This window comes from Macaca nemestrina, chromosome 7, assembly GCF_043159975.1.
Source record: "Macaca nemestrina isolate mMacNem1 chromosome 7, mMacNem.hap1, whole genome shotgun sequence".
Taxonomy (NCBI): domain Eukaryota; kingdom Metazoa; phylum Chordata; class Mammalia; order Primates; family Cercopithecidae; genus Macaca; species Macaca nemestrina.
This window is the reverse complement of record NC_092131.1, coordinates 162,508,740-162,527,180: the sequence shown is the minus strand read 5'-3', so window position 1 is coordinate 162,527,180 and position 18,441 is coordinate 162,508,740. Positions and strand designations below refer to the sequence as shown.

General features: G+C 41.8%; 1 protein-coding gene across 7 annotated transcripts in view; it reads right to left on the bottom strand.

The window, feature by feature from the left end:
* The window catches only part of LOC105492489 (fibrous sheath interacting protein 1), a 259,605-nt gene that overhangs the window by 83,868 nt on the left and 157,296 nt on the right, over positions 1-18,441 (bottom strand). For 3 of the 7 annotated variants that reach the window (XM_011759694.3, XM_071067115.1, XM_071067114.1), the window contains one exon: positions 3,022-3,532. The exons of 3 other annotated variants lie outside the window; for them this stretch is intronic. In XM_011759694.3, coding sequence (XP_011757996.3) covers positions 3,022-3,532 — 511 coding nt within the window. Of the gene's footprint in view, positions 1-3,021; positions 3,536-18,441 lie in introns of those variants that run through there. One more of the 7 variants, XM_071067118.1, reaches the window with a different exon arrangement.

The window sequence follows — 18,441 nt, the reverse complement described above, 5'->3', positions numbered from 1 at the left end:
GTAAATGGACTAAATGGTCCAATTAAAAGACACAGACTGGCAAATTGGATAAAGAGTCAAGACCCATCAGTTTACTGTATTCAGGAGACCCATCTCACATGCAGAGACACGCATAGGCTCAAAATAAAGGGATGGAGGAAGATCTACCAAGCAAATGGAAAACAAAAAAAAAGCAGGGGTTGCAATCCTAGTCTCTGATAAAACAGACTTTAAACCATCAAAGATCAAAAGAGACAAAGAAGGCCATTACATAATGGTGAAGGGATCAATTCATCAGGAAGAGCTAACTATCCTAAATATATATGCACCCAATACAGGAACACCCAGATTCATAAAGCAAGTCCTTAGAGACTTACAAAGAAACTTAGACTCCCATACAATAATAATGGCAGACTTTAACACCCCACTGTCAACATTAGACAGATCAACGAGACAGAAAGTTAACAAGGATATCCAGGAATTGAACTCAACTCTGCACCAAGCAGACCTAATAGATATCTACAGAACTCTCTACCGCAAATCAACAGAATATACATTCTTCTCAGCACCACATCGCACTTATTCCAAAATTGACCACATAGTTGGAAGTAAAGCACTCCTCAGCAAATGTAAAAGTACAGAAATTATAACAAACTGTCTCTCAGACCACAGTGCAATCAAACTAGAATTTAGGACTAAGAAACTCAATCAAAACCGCTCAACTACATGGAAACTGAATAACCTGCTCCTGAATGACTACTGGGTACATAATGAAATGAAGGCAGAAATAAAGATGTTCTTTGAAACCAATGAGAACAAGGATATGACATACCAGAATCTCTGGGACACATTTAAAGCAGTGTGTAGAGGAAAATTTATAGCACTAAATGCCCACAACAGAAAGCAGGAAAGATCTAAAATGGACACCCTAACATCACAATTAAAAGAACTAGAGAAGAGCAAGAGCTTAAAAGCAAGAGCAAACACATTCAAAAGCTAGCAGAAGGCAAGAAATAACTAAGATCAGAGCAGAACTGAAGGAGAGAGACAAAAAACCCTCCAAAATATCAATGAATCTAGGAGCTGATTTTTTGAAAAGACCAACAAAATTGACAGACTGCTAGCAAGACTAATAAAGAAGAAAAGAGAGAAGAATCAAATAGATACAATAAAAAATGATAAAGGGGATATCACCACCGACCCCACAGAAATACAAACTACCATCAGAGAATACTATAAACACCTCTACGCAAATAAACTAGAAAACCTAGAAGAAATGGATAATTTCCTGGACACTTACACTCTCCCAAGACTAAACCAGGAAGAAGTTGAATCCCTGAATAGACCAACAGCAGGCTCTGAAATTGAGGCAATATTTAATAGCCTACCAACCAAAAAAAGTCCAGGACCAGACGGATTCACAGCCAAATTCTACCAGAGGTACAAGGAGGAGCTGATACCATTCCTTCTGACTCTCTTCCAATCAATAGAAAAAGAGGGAATCCTCCCTAACTCATTTTATGAGGCCAACATCATCCTGATACCAAAGCCTGGTAGAGACACACACACAAAAAAAGAGCATTTTAGACCAATATCCCTGATGAACATCGATGCAAAAATCCTCAATAAAATACTGGCAAACCAAATCCAGCAGCACATCAAAAAGCTTATCCACCATGATCAAGTAGGCTTCATCCCTGGGATGCAAGGCTGGTTCAACATATGCAAATCAATAAACGTAATCCAGCATATAAACAGAACCAAAAACAAAAACCACATGATTATGTCAATAGATGCAGAAAAGGCCTTTGACAAAATTCAACAGCCCTTCATGCTAAAAACGCTCAATAAATTCGGTATTGATGGAACGTATCTCAAAATAATAAGAGCTATTTATGACAAACCCACAGCCAATATCATACTGAATGGGCAAAAATTGGAAGCATTCCCTTTGAAAACTGGCACAAGGCAGGGATGTCTTCTCTCACCATTCCTATTCAACATAGTTTGGAAGTTCTGGCTAGGGCAATCAGGCAAGAGAAAGAAATAAAGGGTATTCAATTAGGAAAAGAAGAAGTCAAATTGTCCCTGTTTGCAGATGACATGATTGTATGTTTAGAAAACCCCATCGTCTCTGCCCAAAATCTCCTTAAGCTGATAAGAAACTTCAGCAAAGTCTCAGGATATAAAATCAATGTGCAAAAATCACAAGCATTCTTATACACCAGTAACAGACAAACAGAGAGCCAAATCAAGAATGAACTTCCATTCACAATTGCTTCAAAGATAATCAAATACCTAGGAATCCAACTTACAAGGGATGTAAAGGACCTCTTCAAGGAGAACTACAAACCACTGCTCAGTGAAATAAAAGAGGACACAAACAAATGGAAGAACATACCATGCTCATGGATAGGAAGAATCAATATTGTGAAAATGGCCATACTGCCCAAGGTAATTTATAGATTCAATGCCACCCCCATTAAGCTACCAATGACTTTCTTCACAGAATTGGAAAAAACTGCTTTAAAGTTCATATGGAACCAAAAAAGACCCCACATTGCCAAGACAATCCTAAGCCAAAAGAACAAAGCTGGAGGCATCACGCTACCTGACTTTAAACTATACTACAAGGCTACAGTAACCAAAACAGCATGGTACTGGTACCAAAACAGAGATATAGACCAATGGAACAGAACAGAGCCCTCAGAAATAATACTACACATCCACAGCCATCTGATCTTTGACAAACCTGACAAAAACAAGAAATGGGGAAAGGATTCCCTATTTAATAAACGGTGCTGGGAAAATTGGCTAGCCATAAGTAGAAAGCTGAAACTGGATCCTTTCCTTACCCCTTATATGAAAATTATATGATTTCATAAGACCATTGGGAAATAGGTTTTATGTTTGCATGCTCTTACTGATGCTACCTGTGACTTAGACATACCTTCTTATCCTGCTCTAATTTAAACAATAATACCTTTATATTGAGGTGCTTTTGAGACTTATTTAGCAAAACACATGTTCACCAAGCCTCACCTGCTTTTGTTTTCTCTGGAGAATTGAGTTTCAGATGTTGGTCTTCTGATGAAAGGCTCACAGTGATACCATACAGTGGATCATCCAAGAAGGAGGGCCTTTTCAGTCTCCCAATGCCAAGAGTCTTTGACATAAAATAGTCTTTTGTGTCACTAATAATATCATTCTTGGAAAATTGAAGGCATTTCATATTCTCTACTTCAGTGACAAGAGCTTCTGACATGCGATGTCCAGTCAAAGCTTTAGTGAGATAGTAGCCTTTAGAAGCCTCACGTTCTGCACTCTCAAGCATATCTGCATCTTCTGCCTCAGTTTTCTGGACCTTTGTTCCTGATTCATTTAGTAATTTAGAGATGATGGACCTGGAAAGCTGGGGGAACATAGGTATTACATCCTCAATGTCTTCATTTTCTCTTTCTGAAGAAAGTTTAATGATGGATTTTTGTTTAACTATGCATTCATCCAGAAGACACTTTAACTGTTCTTCAGAGAGACGCGATGTGGACTGTAACTGATGAAATAAACCAAAAGTTTACATAGTCAATTGACTGAGTAAACACATATATTTTTGGGAGGCATCCAGTTATACAATATAAATGCAAGTAACCCCTTATACAACACATAAAAATAGAAAAATAATTCTGTGTAAAGTATCCAAAACTGTAGGGGAAATGTCATAATCCTGGCAAAATCTTTGGGTGGTGTTTCTCTGACCCCACCCATCCCTCAGCATGAACCCCACCACCACCCAATTCCTTAACTGGGGAAAAAATTGGCATACAAGGCAGACTACCCCTACCCCTGGGGATTCAGCCCTCCCTTGTCTGTCCACAACTCTCAGTGGACAATACTGCTGAAGGCAGAAAAGGAAGGATGAAGGGTGGTGCATCCTGAGATGTGTCGTTGCTTCAAAGCTACAGGTCTAGGCAGAGGCCAGGGGCATTCCAGAGGCGGTGCATTTGGGGAGAATGATTTGATCATACATATTTAATCTCTGCTTGTAAAGGTTACCAGGGATGAGTGTTTCAACCAAGACTGTAAATATTTAAAAACATTTTTTTCTTCCAGCAATATTCTCAGGAAGTAAATTTTAAAAAACCAGATGAAAGTAGACAGCCATGTTCTACAAGACTTCAGCTGAATAGCATGACATTTGAGTTGCATCAATCTCAAAAAGGAATAAGATTAAAATATAGTGAAACACACTGAAAAAAAAAGTGTCTACTTCCCAAAAAATCTGTCTTCCATGGTTTACATGTGGATTATCTAGGAAAAGACTAATCCTCCTTTACAGGGGGATGAATTATCTGAGAACAAGAAGTTCCCATAAGAAAACTTAATCATGAATTTCAATGACTTTAATTTCTACTTCAGCAAAGTAAAATAACGCTATTGGCCTACTCTGAAAGTACACAGTAAAAAATAACTAAATATTCTGCATATGTAAAGTACTGAAATAAAAAGCTATTATTGAAACTAGTATAGTTAATTCTCCACTATTACGTAAAGCTTCTAATACGACTAATAAATACTAGTATGTAAAACAATTTTGTGCCATGTTTAAAAAATATTGTTTAAAATTATATTTAACTTACCTATATTAAAACTAGTTTTTATAGCAGCAAGTGTCACTATGAGCATGAGGATAATAAGAAATTGTCTGGGAATATATTCTTAGTAATTTTTTGGAATTCAAAATTCAGGTGACTGATCCTAAGGTTAATATATATGTCAAGAAATAGGATTAGAATTATATATTAGCAAATTCTACTTTTAGTCACTAGGCATTTCAGGCATCCAGATATAGTACTTTATCCATCTTTATCCAGAATCAGGAGCATTCTCTTCACTCTACTATATAAACCTAGTCAAGGAGAAAATGAAGGAAGTCCTTCTATGACATTAGATACCTAAAACACACTTTCAAACTTGGCTTATGTGAAATTACTTATAATGTGTAGACAATTCCCTAGGATTTAGAAAGAGCCCGCTGAGTGTCATCCTTACCAAACATCCTCATCAAAGCCTTATTATGATGTAATTTTTAGACACTAGAAAAAAATCAGTCCATATTAGAGCAGGAGGAGGTCTCTAGGGAAAAAAGGGTAGGAGGGAGGATTGGTAGATTATCCAATATGCTTAACCATTTCCAAAAGTAATATTGATATGATAGATGTTTGGCAGTTCTGATGATATATTTGGCTAAATACACAGAAAATGAAGCAAAAGGAAAATCAAAGCAATTGTGAACTCTGGGGAAAACAAAAAGTTTTACCAAAAAAAAAGGAAAAGCAGTGACATATACACAGAAAATTAGGCAGAAGAAACTAAGATAATTATTAAAGTCTAGGACAAACAAAAAGTTACATGAGAAAGGATGCCATAGGCTAATAATTGCTTCTGATGTGAACAATATTTACACAGTCAATGATAATATAAATACTGATGACTAAAGTAAGCAAAAATTGTGACTTAACTATTTTGGGGAAATGTGAGGAGAAACAAGGGGTGTTTGCACTTTATTAGTTAAATTATTGCCTACCATTATAGCAACCCAATACATAATGTCTAAAACTAATCAATTAAGAAAGTAAGTCATTAATAAATAATATAGAGGTAAAATTCAGAAAAACATAAAAGATTTAAAAGTAGTTAACTGGAGAAAATATCAAGGGGTAGGGAAGGCTGAGGCAAGGGATTGCCATTTTTATTTAAAACATTTTAACACAACTTTTTCTTTATTACTATAACAAAAGTTAAAATTAAATATAAAAATAAAAGTAATTTAAATGTTTTTTTTTTTTTGAGATGGAGTCTTGTTCTGTCACCCAGGCTGGAGTACAGTGGCTCAATCGTGGCTCACTGCAACCTCTGCTTCCTGGGTTCAAGCGAGTCTCGCATCTCAGCCTCCCCAGTAGCTGGGATTACAGGCACCCACCACCACACCTGGCACACATAAATATAAATATGTGTGTGTGTGTATATATATATATATATATTTTTTTTTTTTTTTTTTTTTTAATTTTTAGTGGAGACAGAGTTTTAGCATATTGGTCAGGCTGGTCTTGAACTCCTGACCTCAGGTAATCCATCCACCTCGGCCTCCCAAATTGTTAAGATTATAGGTGTAAGCCACCATGCCCAGCCCAAATTTTTTAATAAAAATGCACTTAGAAATAAAATTTAGAATATTTAAATGAAATTCCCAAGTGATAGTATGTTTGGACATCAGAAGCTGACCCATGTTTCATGGAGCCAGAAATGTATATAATCTTGGAGCAAGAGAAGGGCATTTCTTAAAAAAAAAAAAAAAATACAAAATTACAAATTCAAAATTAGGTACAAAAGTGAGTTTCTTTTAGTATGTGAAAAAGATCACAACAAATTACTAGGATCTTGGGGAGGGCTGAGTCCATTTCTTACAGTATCTCTTTAGGTCATTGACCAGACATGCTTACAGAAATGTTTGCTGATTGCAAACTGGCTTCCTCCTTCCCACCCCAAAGCTCCTATAAGTGAGGCCCTGAGCTGAATCTTTACTGGCTTCATGGTAAATTGCTTCTGGGTACTATGGGATAAAACAGTACACATTACAGCTTGTGTGTACACAGAAATAATCTGGACTACAATTACCCTGATCCTCCTGGGGGAAGCAGCTGGATAGGAAAGAAAACACAGAAGACTAGAACCTGGGCTTCCATCCAAGCTTTGCTGCCTTGAGCATGTCACCTGAGTTCTCAGGGGCCCATCTCCTTTATCTAGGAACTTTAGAAGATAATCTCTACATTAAATTCTAACTCTAACATTGCTTTTTATGAACAACTACTCTAAAAATAAAAATAAATTTTAAAGTAAACTTTTCTACTGACTTTACAGTGTAGCCTGGGTAGGGATATGAAAACAAAATAATAGCAAGAAGAGAACTTTTATTTATTCAGCTCCTTCACAATATCAATCCTGGACTCTTATAAAATAACTAAACATTCTCTGGCCTCAAAATATAAGTAAAAGCAAATGAAACACATTACGCCCTCAAATTAATTTAATGACAGTGCTTCTGGGTGGCAATACAGACTGGAAACTTCAGCACGACCCATCTTTCCCATCTTTTGATTCCCAGCAGAGTCTTGCCCGCAGTCAAAGCTCAGTAAATGACTATCATGAGAACTGAATGATTAGAGTGCTTAAACCGTTTTTTAAGGTATTATATTAATATAATTTATTTACAAATACTGAACTGAAGTAAACTACGGCTCCATCACAAACATCCCCAACTACCTTCAATAGTTAAGGAACCATCTAACCCACAGCCTTTTTCCAGATTGCTCTCAAAAATTCTGAGCTAATAAGCACCATGACTGAACCACTCACTGTGCAGGCACTGTCAAGTAACCATCTGTTCAAGTATTCACCTCAAAGTATTCATCTTTCATGCCAGCTCTAATTTCCCAGTATTCCATAAACAAGTTATTATTCATACTATTCCTATCCTTCATAAAACTCAACATAGTGCATCTCAGTCTTCATTTTTCCAGGCCAGAACCCAACCTCTTCTCACTCTGTATATGAAAGCCCCTCTCTTCCCACCTTCATTTTAGTAGCTCTTTAATGAATCTTCTTTCTTGTTTCAGCCAATACACACACATTTCATGGTAAAAGAGTAAATCTATTGGATTTTCATCGGGAAAAGAATAGAATACATATGCGGTGTTAGTTCTGCTGCATCCTGCTGATCTGGTTGGGCCACTAGGTTATGTCTTACAGAATAATAAGAAGTAGGTAGCATTCACTAAGCAGACTAGACTCTGCTCTAGGCATATTACATGTATTGATTCCTTTAATCTTTGCAACAAACCTATGAGGTAGATACTATTGTTATTTCCACTTTGTAGATGAAGAAACTGAGGCACCAAGAAATTAAGTAACCTCTCCAAGGTCATATAGCTTCTAAATGGTGGACTTGAAATTTGAATCCAGGTAGTCTGGGTCCAGAGCCTAAGTGTCTAGCCACGTGGCTACACTGCCACTCGCTGTAAATGAGTTCTCCCTCTACCACCCTCCAAGTGTCCTTTTCCCAACTGCTGCTCATTTTTCTGTCCATTCTATCAGATATAGAAACTTTTTTACTTAACTTGGGACTTTATTACCCAGATTAGCTTTTGTATGTATGTTTTATGCAAATGTATACAGTGTATGTTTTATGCAAACATACATAGTGCCCTCTCTTTGAGCTCATTAAAAAAAAAAAAAAAAAACCCAGCCACAGCTCCATTCCCAGGATGCCCACTGTTTACACATCTCCACCCAGATAAATGCCAGTTTGGTGTAGAAGCTAAATTTGATGAGGAATGCAACTTGTAATTGCTGGAGATGGAACACAGACTGTGGATTATCTCACTCTCATCCCTGCCCCACCTCCTATGCTATATATCCGGAGTTTCTCCAGCCATAAAAATCTCCAGTTAATTGGGCAATGGATTTTGTTGACAAGGCAATCAAGATTATGTCCCTGATGCAGACAATCAGAAAGTCTACCCATTATAAACCAGCAGAAGCAATCTTGTCCTTTGATGTAAGCTTACTTCGGGTGTTTTTTATTTCCCCCAAACAGCATTCCTGAAGACCCACCCTACGAAACCAATACCATTATCACAAGTGAGAAAAGGGTGGAAAGCTAGAATGTTCTAAATGATTAACAAGGAAAATATGGATGTACACAGATTTTAATGACATCGAGTTCTACTTCCAAAGAAGCAACTAAAAAACATTCCACCGTTTGCTTAATGACGAAGATATAAGTTTATAGCTCTCTGTTGCAACCACTGCTGGCAACACCTCAGTAGTAGTTTATTTTAGTCAAGGATTTTTGGCTACAAGGAACAGAAACCCTTATGTCAAAAACAAGAGGTGGTAGGGTTGAGGTTTGCTGTAAGATCAAAGAAGTCATTCCATGGACAACAGAAGCAGAAGTAAGAGTATAGACTGGCCTTTCGGAGTCGAGAGCTGAGAAGCCACCAGGAACCAAAGTCATGTGCCCCATCTGTCTTTCTTGGTCCATGTCATCTCTTAACTCACTGCCTGCCTGATGCATCCTCCTCTCTGCAAACCCGCTTTCTCTGCTTATTAATGGTTTCTGCTTTTTCACAACCTCAGTTTGCCTATGTATTATGAACTGACTCCGTAAGAGTACCACACCCACCAACAACTGACTATGTCCTTTAGCTCTCTATATTCTTTTGCTTAAATTTTCAAGCAAGATAACCTGGTTGGTCACTGGCCAGGTTGATGGACTGCCTGTGTCAGGTTCAAGTGTCCACCACTGGTCCAAATATCTGAACTGAGGGTCACATGGCAGAAACACAACCATCCAAGCCCAAGGTTTTGGCAGGGCTGTGGGTAAGGTGATTTCCCAAACAAGAAGGTATCAACAGAGCAGGGATTCCAAAATAAATCTATCACATATTTGAACTACAATCACTATGAAGTAAGTAACCATCAGAAAGAACCTGTCACTTAATCTAGTTCTATAGTCAACTAAAGCTTTAATGATCAAAGTGTTTCCAAACTTCACCAATCTCATTAAATCTGGGTACTCACTGAAGAGTTATTTGAGATGTAAACGTAGAACTAGTTGTCAGAAAATATCTACCTGTGCATAGAAAAATAAAGGCACTCCAGTTAGGCTCCAGAACAGCACTATCGAGTCTGAATGCTCCCAATAGGCTCACATCACTTGCTATAGCTCTTTTGGATTAAACACATCTAAAAATCAATGGAGAAAAATAATTTTTTTTTCATTTTAATGTCTGTATCAACGGTGCTAAGGATTCATAGGAGAAAAGGGCTTATTCTTCCTTCCTCTCCTAGCTCCTTCCCTCCCTATTCCATTCTCCCACCTTCCTTTCTTACACTGGGGCTACCCCAATCATATAAAGGTAAGTTCAGCAGGTAGACTGCTCTTAGGAGGCCATACCAAGGACAAAGGGTCCTGGGGGCCAGGGACAATCTGGCATATTTTTCACCAGAATAGTCAGAGGCTGTCTGGCCAGAAGAGAATCTGAACTCTAGTCAAAAAGGAAGCAAATATCATTGCCAGAGAAACTATGTAAACCACCATCAAGAGTGAGGGTTGAGGCAAGGCTGTAAACAGGAAAGTGAGTCAGCCCCCAGGTCAGCAGCCAGGAGGCTTAGTGGACAGAATAATACTGAGTGTGAAGTAGGTCAAGGCAAACAGCTCTGAAGCGAGGTCATGAACGCTGTGGTGGTGTGGGAAGCCCTTTTTATGTGGGGCCTGGCATGGCAAAGTCACTGTGCCGAATCAGACCCCACCCATGCCTAGGCTACCCATCTTCCCCAAACAGCTGGGTGAGACAGGGCTTGCCTTATGGGTTTGCCTGATTGAGAGGCTGTTGTGGCCCTGGGCAGTCTGTGATGGCTCTTATTGTGTGGCCCAGGTGCCCAGGCTTCAAGGATCCAGGCTTTCTGTTTCTATGTACCAGAATGAGAGAGGTGGGCTGCCAGCGAGACCCCTGTGTGTAAGTTAGGGATGAGCATGGATCAAGGGAGCTAGAAGCTAGAGGTAGGATTCTCAAGTCCTATTATTTGAAAAAGGGCTAGAAACGTGGCTTGCTGGGGACATAAGCAGAAGAGTGTGGAGGTGCTTGGCAGGAGAGCCAGACTGTGCTTTCTAACAGGGTGACTGTGCTTTCTAACTGTGCTTTCTAACAGGGTGACTGTGCTTTCTAACTGTGCTTTCTAACAGGGTGACTGGTGAAAAGGGACTCTTATGTTTTCATTTTGTGGGACAATTATCATTTGAGGATTGCCAACAGTAGCTGTTTTCTAGCAGTAGAGACAGCAAGTCCACTTGGATCAGATGCCCTTTGTTCTGAGCAAGTTGCCGGAATGGCCCTGTTATCACATGTCTATCACTTCCTTTCCCTAAACAAGTCTGGGGCCCAGCTCTATCTACAGCTGGAGGGGGCCTGGCACCCCTCCCCCGAACTCCCAGCTAAAAAAGCCTGGCCAGGAGATGAGGTGCACAGATTTGCATAAAGTGCCTAAAAAGAGGCCCCTGATTGAGTAGTTCTCATGGTCCAAGGGAACTGGAATCTCCTCCACCCCCTACCCCAGGATGTAGATCCAGTCTGTTACTTTACAGCAGCGAGCTCCCACTGCTTTGCAAGACTATTTATTGGCCATTATTAGTTATGAGTATCATTTGCATGGGTGAAGGCCTTCTGTACTCTCAGTGTGATGATGCCTATTTTTACTGTGTAGAGATAAGTTGGGTCAAGGAAGGTTGTGATGGGGTCACCAGTCAAGAAGGCCATTAGCTATTTAAATACCCGAACCTCCAATGGATCCAGATTAACCCTCACCCTCTTGCAGGAAATCAGCTGATAGATGAGTCACATTGGAGAAATCTGGTATAAATGAAACCTAAAGAACTTATGTATGCCCACAGGGGTCTCTAGAACTTTAAATACTTTGCTTGATATCATCTAAACTTCACAACTGTAGAGAAGGTATCCTCAGAACTCTGTCTCTGGGATCTTCAACACGTATCTTCTGTGTTGGGCTGGCCTGAAGATGGAGTTTCTGTGGTCTGTAAAGAATCTTCCCAAACAGGGTTTAAGGTCAGGTCAGGGGAGTGTATCTAACACCCTCCACCTTGTACTGGTGCTGAAACAAGGTGGAGATGTGGCATGGACTGGAAGGTAATACCTGGCCTCGCACGGCCTGCGCATAGGTCAGTGATATGGTTTGGCTCTGTGTCCCCACCCAAATCTTATCTCAAATTGTAATCCTCATGTGTTGAGGGAGGGATCTAGTGGGAGGTGATTGGAACACAGGGGCAGTTTCCCCCACGCTGTTCTTGTGAGTGAGAAAGTTCTCACGAGATCTGATGGTTTTAAAAGTGACAGTTTCCCCCGTGTGCTCTCTCTCTTGCCTGCTGCCATGTAAGATGTGCCTTGCTTCCCCTCTGCCTTCCGCCATGATCCTAAGTTTCCTAAGGCGTCCCCAATCATTTGGAACTGGGAGTCAATTAAACATCTTTTCTTTATAAATTACCCCGTCTCAGGTAGTATTTTTACAGCAGTGTGAAAATAGATGAATACAGTCAGACAAGGCTTCAGGTTCTGACTACCAGTACTTCTGCTTTCCAGAGACATGGGCCCTTAATACATGATCAGTGCGAAGATCACCAGCAGCTCCTCTGCCTCTTATTGTGAGAAGCATCTCACTAGTGTAGTACTATCTGGACCCTGCTCCCTCACCCCAATCAGAGAGAACACTCAGCTAGTCCCCACCCATATAAGAGAGACCCCTCAAAAAGATGTTCAACCCCCGGGAACTGGAAAACCGAGTATTTCCTTACATGGCCAAGAAGTTTTTCAGCAGCATACACAAGTCAAACAGCCAAGCTTCACTGACATTACACTGCTCAACATGACTGGATTCAGATTACCCATCACCCAGACCTGTGCACTTGCCTGCTGCTGGGCTGAGCACTTGCCTGCCGCTGGGCTGAGCAGATCTAACATGGCCTGTGCTGCTCTCACAGGTGTAGACCTGGATGTCACTTCTGATACCACTGCCATGGCCCCTCAAGTCACCCATGGGCACATCAAGCCCCTCTTGGCTCCTTCCCAGGATTTCTTGTCTATTGCTGATGAGGTGTGAGTTGCTAATAAGGTGTGGGATGATCAGCTGGCCACTTCTAGGCTTGTAAAAACCACAAGCACAAGATAATTCATGCCCCTTGGGGCAGACTTTGACCAAGGGGAGAGGGTAGGCAGTGAAGGACTTACTTTCCCCCCAGAAGGACTCCCTGAAATGCAGTCACCCACATGACATTTCTCTGAATATGTCCCACAAGATCAAACAATCAGCTGTACTTGCTAGCAAGCAGTAGTCAGGTCAGTGACACAGCTCTTATACTTACTCGCTTTCTTTGCTTCACTTCTCTTGTTCCCCACTTCTGCTTCTCTGCTGATGCTTTCGCTAATGAAGCGGCAGCATATACACTTTTGCCTCAGGCCCCGCTGCTCCACACAAAGACATTCGCAATAAGCAACAGCTTCCAAGTCGCGGCTGGGCAGGACTCTGAAGGGGGCAACTCGAACCAAACAGAGAGGGCCTGGAAGCACAGGGTCAGCAGCTCCAACCAGCCTCTGCAGACTGTCAACAACGCTCACATGCTGGCGCTGGCTGGGTGCAGGTTCAGGGTGATGGCCAGTACTGTCAACGCCATAGGAGATAGGAGGCAAAGTGATGCTTCAGAATCCTTGGGGCTCATGGCTTAATAGCTGGTTTCTACTGGCGTAACTGGGACCAGAGCAGCAGAGTACTGTCCAAGAAGACAGAGTCAAAGGAGAAAAATCCTTTGGAGGCCTAGAATTTGCCCAGGGCAGCCAGAGGCACACCACTAGAGGGAGAATATGAATTGGAGCCCGGGGGGAGAAAGCCAAAGTCACGGCTTAGGTTGGAGTGTCGAGATAAACAGAAAGAATGACAAGTATGGGGTATAAAAGAGGTCACGGCATGTTGTTCAGTGCCAAGGCATGTCCACTGCAAAGACGTAGGAGGCCTGCTTTCATTCTGGACGGGCAGAGTGTAAGACCAGGCCAGGGGGCTAAAAGGAGTGAGGCAGGAGAAGACCCTAAAAGCCACCGAGGAATCAAAATGACGTGCAAGGTGAGCTATGCACGTGTGACATTCCTTCACATATTAGACGCATCCCCAGCTTCCTCGTGGCATTTTCTACTCCATTTGGGAAAGCCTCTCAAGTTAAGTGTTCCTTAAGCTTACACACTCTCTCTCTGAAAGCAACAGAAAGCCCCAGAGGGAGAGGAAATACCCTTACCAACAGCAGAGAGTAGCGGGGAGAGGCTGACATTTCTCAGTTTAGACTCCAGCGCTCTCACTCCCCAGCTGTTTGGTATTGGGCAAATGACTTAACCTTTCAAAGTCTCAGATTTCTAATCAGTAGAGTAGAAATACTAACAACTAGCTGACTCCAAACAACTGGTTGGGAGGAACACTAACAAGTAACAATTTGCAATAGTATTAAATACCTGCGTGAAGCTGCAAGGACCATGCCTGATGCAGACGAGGCAGGAGTTCGATCGATGCTGGAACACCAATAGCAAATCGCAGCTTCCGTCTGGAAGCTGGCAGCAGCAGCAGCAGCCAGATGGCCTCTCAGCAGCTGTACGCTGAAGCCTGTACTTTCCAAGTTCAACTGGCCCCTACTTTTGAAGATCTCTCTCGGATACCCGGAACGGAGCTTTATGGACGATCTCACAACTAACAATTCACAAGGAGTAAGCCGTCATGTGTACTCTTGTAGATTCATGGGGCCGTGGAGGGGGTGCTACAGAGGCTGTGAGATGCTGGGAGAGGGCACCCAAGAGGGAAAGGTTGGCATGTGATTCTCTGTCATTGCCGTCGGAAGGTTTATACTTCAAGGCTGACACTAATAAGTCTTCAGCATCAGAAAGTACTGTATGTGGTAACCACAAAGTAACCAGAAAGGGGCTGGCTTCTAGATACTTTTACATTTGGTTAAAATAAGCCCCGTCAGGGCGCCACATGAGTCTTGTAAAGCGCAGGGCTGAAGTTAAGCCAGGTTCATCCCATGCTCCACGCACAGGGGCACGTGCCCCATTAGTCAGTTTTTCTCTTGTTCCTCAGGCTGCCCCTCAGCCCTCTCCACCTGTGCACACCCTCTTCGGGAAGCAAACTCTGTTTCAAACGTTTACTCGTTTCCTGTCGCCCTCACATCAAATCCTGAGGTGTGCTTCCTCACTATTGTCCCTGAGTCTAAGCAATCTAGGTCAATGTACAACTCTCTCAAGGAACAAACACATTTTACAGGAGCCTTGTTGAATCAGCATGACTTAACCTGAAGAGGTGATTCTAAGAATGGAATCCAAGCCCCACAGCTGGATGGTAGAAAGATATTTGAAAGATACCACTTTGAGCACCCTCAAATCAGGCCACACTGGGCAAAGTTAGGCCTCGTCTCATTCTACAAATGGTCAGTCCTGACAAATTTCATCAGATCTCATTTTCCTCTTGGCTATAAATCTAGTGCGATACAGTTAACTGCACATTTAACTTGTTAACCACAGAGAGCGTTCCCTGGTCACAAACGGGTGACTTGCAGCATTTCCCAGGGTTGAGCAAGTGCTCCTGAAGCTCTGCCCTGTCTAGACACGTATCTGAAATATCTAATTACCCCTGTACATTCTGCAGAGCACACAAAGTCCAACGTCATTACATAAACATAAAGCTCCATATTAATATATTTGCTCAGTGAACTGTCCTTTTACATTTGCCAATCTGAACGTGAAATCACGCTGTTGCTGAGAATAAGGATAATATATTGTGAATAAGAAGTTCCAAGTTGTGCTCTGATCCAAATTATGAAAGTTAAATTATCTAGACAGCAAACCAAAAAAAAGCTGTGTAGCGAACTGAATCCAAATTCAGAAGAATCTAAATAGCCTGATGCATGGCCTCTCTTAAATGATGCATTTAAATAGCTTCCCTTTCACACGGAGCAAGAGGCTTTAAGAGAGAGATGAATCATCCACCTCCCTCCCTGTCAGCGGGTCCCACATTAGGTGGGTGTCCAGACCAGCCCAGGTCATTAGTCAGCACTGGGGGCGGGGCATGGAGTGAACAGGACTGATAGCCCTGGACTATCTACTATGCACCAGGAGTTTCCATATACAGTATTTATTCCATTTACCTCTTCCAACTACCTAGTGGGGAAAATTGGAAAATCATTCTCCACATTGAACAAATAAGGAAACTAAGCCTCAGAGAAATTGAATAGTCCAGGGCCCAGAACTAATTAAAAAAAATGAAGCCAGACTATAAAGTTAGAGCCTCTTCATACTAATTGCGTTCAGACAGATGCTTACAAGAGTTGGTTAAACTCCTTTTTCAAGGGGGAGCACCTGGCAGCAGCATGGTACCATAACACGCCCCCTCCACACTCTATCCGGCATCTGAAAATGTGATACCACAGAGCAGCCTCGTAAGGGGAGCCCCTTTCGACTCATAAATCTGAGGCAAATGTATAAATAAGCCCTCACCAGTGGGTGGCGGCTGCCCTCTGTGTCTCCCACACCTGGGGCATCAGGTTGTGCCATCCCAGTACCCTCTGCATCTACTTTCCCTGCTGGATGTAAGTTCCTCGGGCTGGGACCAGGTCCTCCTCATCTCTGTGTTCCCATACCTAGCACAGAGCCTTGGTACAAGATGCACATGTGGCAAAACTTCGTTGACAACATGACGCTTTCTTTGGGTGCTCCTCCACCCTCTGCAGTGACATCGCGCCCCTAAAAACTCAGTGCTTTAGTCTGTCCCCTTACTGACCAGTGGTCCTACGCCATGGCCCATCCTAGGCCCAACTCTTCTTCTCTCCCCTATGTCTTGTTCCCTTCAGAGCCTGCACTCCCCACATGACTTTGGATGACAATGGTTTAATCAATTAATGAACCTTTGTTTATGATTTGGGCACAGCAGATAGCAATGCTTTAACTCCTGAAGAGCTCCTTAATGCGATAAACCTCAGATCCCAGCACGGGAAGACAGACAGACAAATTGGTTGAAAGGAAGGGTGCTGAAGATATTCTCCATTTCACCCTGTACAGGCAATGATTCACCCCACCTATGGGCAGAGGCGAAGTACCTCTTCCCAGACTTCATGTCCACTCACCATGGAAAAAATGCTTCAGATTTGCAAAGATTCCCAAGCGCAACTAAAAGCCTGCATTCTGGGCCTGTTGCTGTGAGAGTCACTACAAGTCTGACATAGAGGTTTAATTTGGTCTGCTGCGAAAATAGAACTGAATAATAATCGCAGTCTTTGATTGTGGTTAGGTTTAATTATAGAAACTTACTCAAGTACACATATATTAATAGAAAGCCTCACAAACATGGCAGAAAACCATTTCTATTCATACGTATTTACAGAGAAAGCTCTCCTTATTTACTTTATTAGTAAATAAATACTTTGAATCAGCAAACCAAAAGACAGGCCCCACCTTTCATGTGAACATTTTCTAATCATGTCATGTCAGTATTTTCTCCTTTGATTTCCAATGAGCTGGCACAAGCTCTGGCCTCTGCACTAGATGGTGGCGCTGAGTCACTTATTTAGAATGGAATTATGGATCATATAAAGACTGATAAGTACAACAGATGTTCAATGTGGTAGTTGTTGGAAATGTCGCCTAATTAAATATGCTAAAATATTTTGGCTGAAAAAATTTTTTAAATCTTCTAATTTTTATACCTTCCGATTTTCTTTGTTGTTGTTGAGACAGGGTCCAGCTTTGTCACCCAGGCTGGAGTGCAGTGGCTCAGTCTTGGCTCACTACAACCTCCGCCCGCTGGGCTCAAGCTATTCTCCCACCTAGCCTCCCAAGTAGCTGGGACTACAGATACACACCACCACGCCCAGCTAATTTTTTAATTTTTTTGTAGAGATGGGGTTTTGCCATGTTGCCCAAGCTGGTCTTGAACTCCTGAGCTCAAGCAATCCTCCCACCTCAGCCTCGCAAAGTGCTGGGATTTTAGGCGTGAGCCACCATGCCTGGCACCTTCTGATTTTGTAATACAGAAATAACTGTCTTGGCCAGGCGTGGTGGCTCACGCCTGTAATCCCAGCACTTTGGGAGGCCAAGGAGGGCGGATGATGAGGTCGTGAGATCAAGACCATCCTGGTCAACATGGTGAAACCCTGTGTCTACTAAAAATACAAAAATTAGTTGGGCGTGGTGGTGCATGCCTGTAATCCCAGCTACTCAGGAGGCTGAGGTGGGAGAATCACTTGAACCAGAAAGTCAGAGGTTGCAGTGAGCGAAGATCGGCCACTACACTCCAACCTGGTGAGAGAGTGAGACTCTGTCTCAAAAAAAATAAATAACTGTCTTTGGAAGTCAGACAAAATAATAAACAGTCTTCATTTCCTTTTCATCTAATTTCAAATTAATGTCTTAACTTCAAGTAGGCAGGGCAAAAACACAATTTCTCTCAAATCAGGTAATAAGAATTAATTGAAGGGTAATAGGCCAAAATACAAGGAGCACAAAAATGAAAACACAGACATGTGGATTCAGAATTGTGCTTCCCTTTGCTAGATAAAAATTTCACTCCTATAATTCTCATTTTTAATGTCCAAAATCTTCCCCACATAGGCTATACTTTTTTTTTTTTTTTTTTTTTTTTTTTTTTTTTTTTTTTTGAGATGGAATCTCGCTATCGCCAGGCTGGAGTACAGTGGCGTGATCTCGGCTCACTAAAACCTCCACCTCCTGGGTTCAACCATTCTCCTGCCTCAGCCTCCCAGGTAGCTGGGACTATAGGCACGCACCACTGCGCCCAGCTAATTTTTGT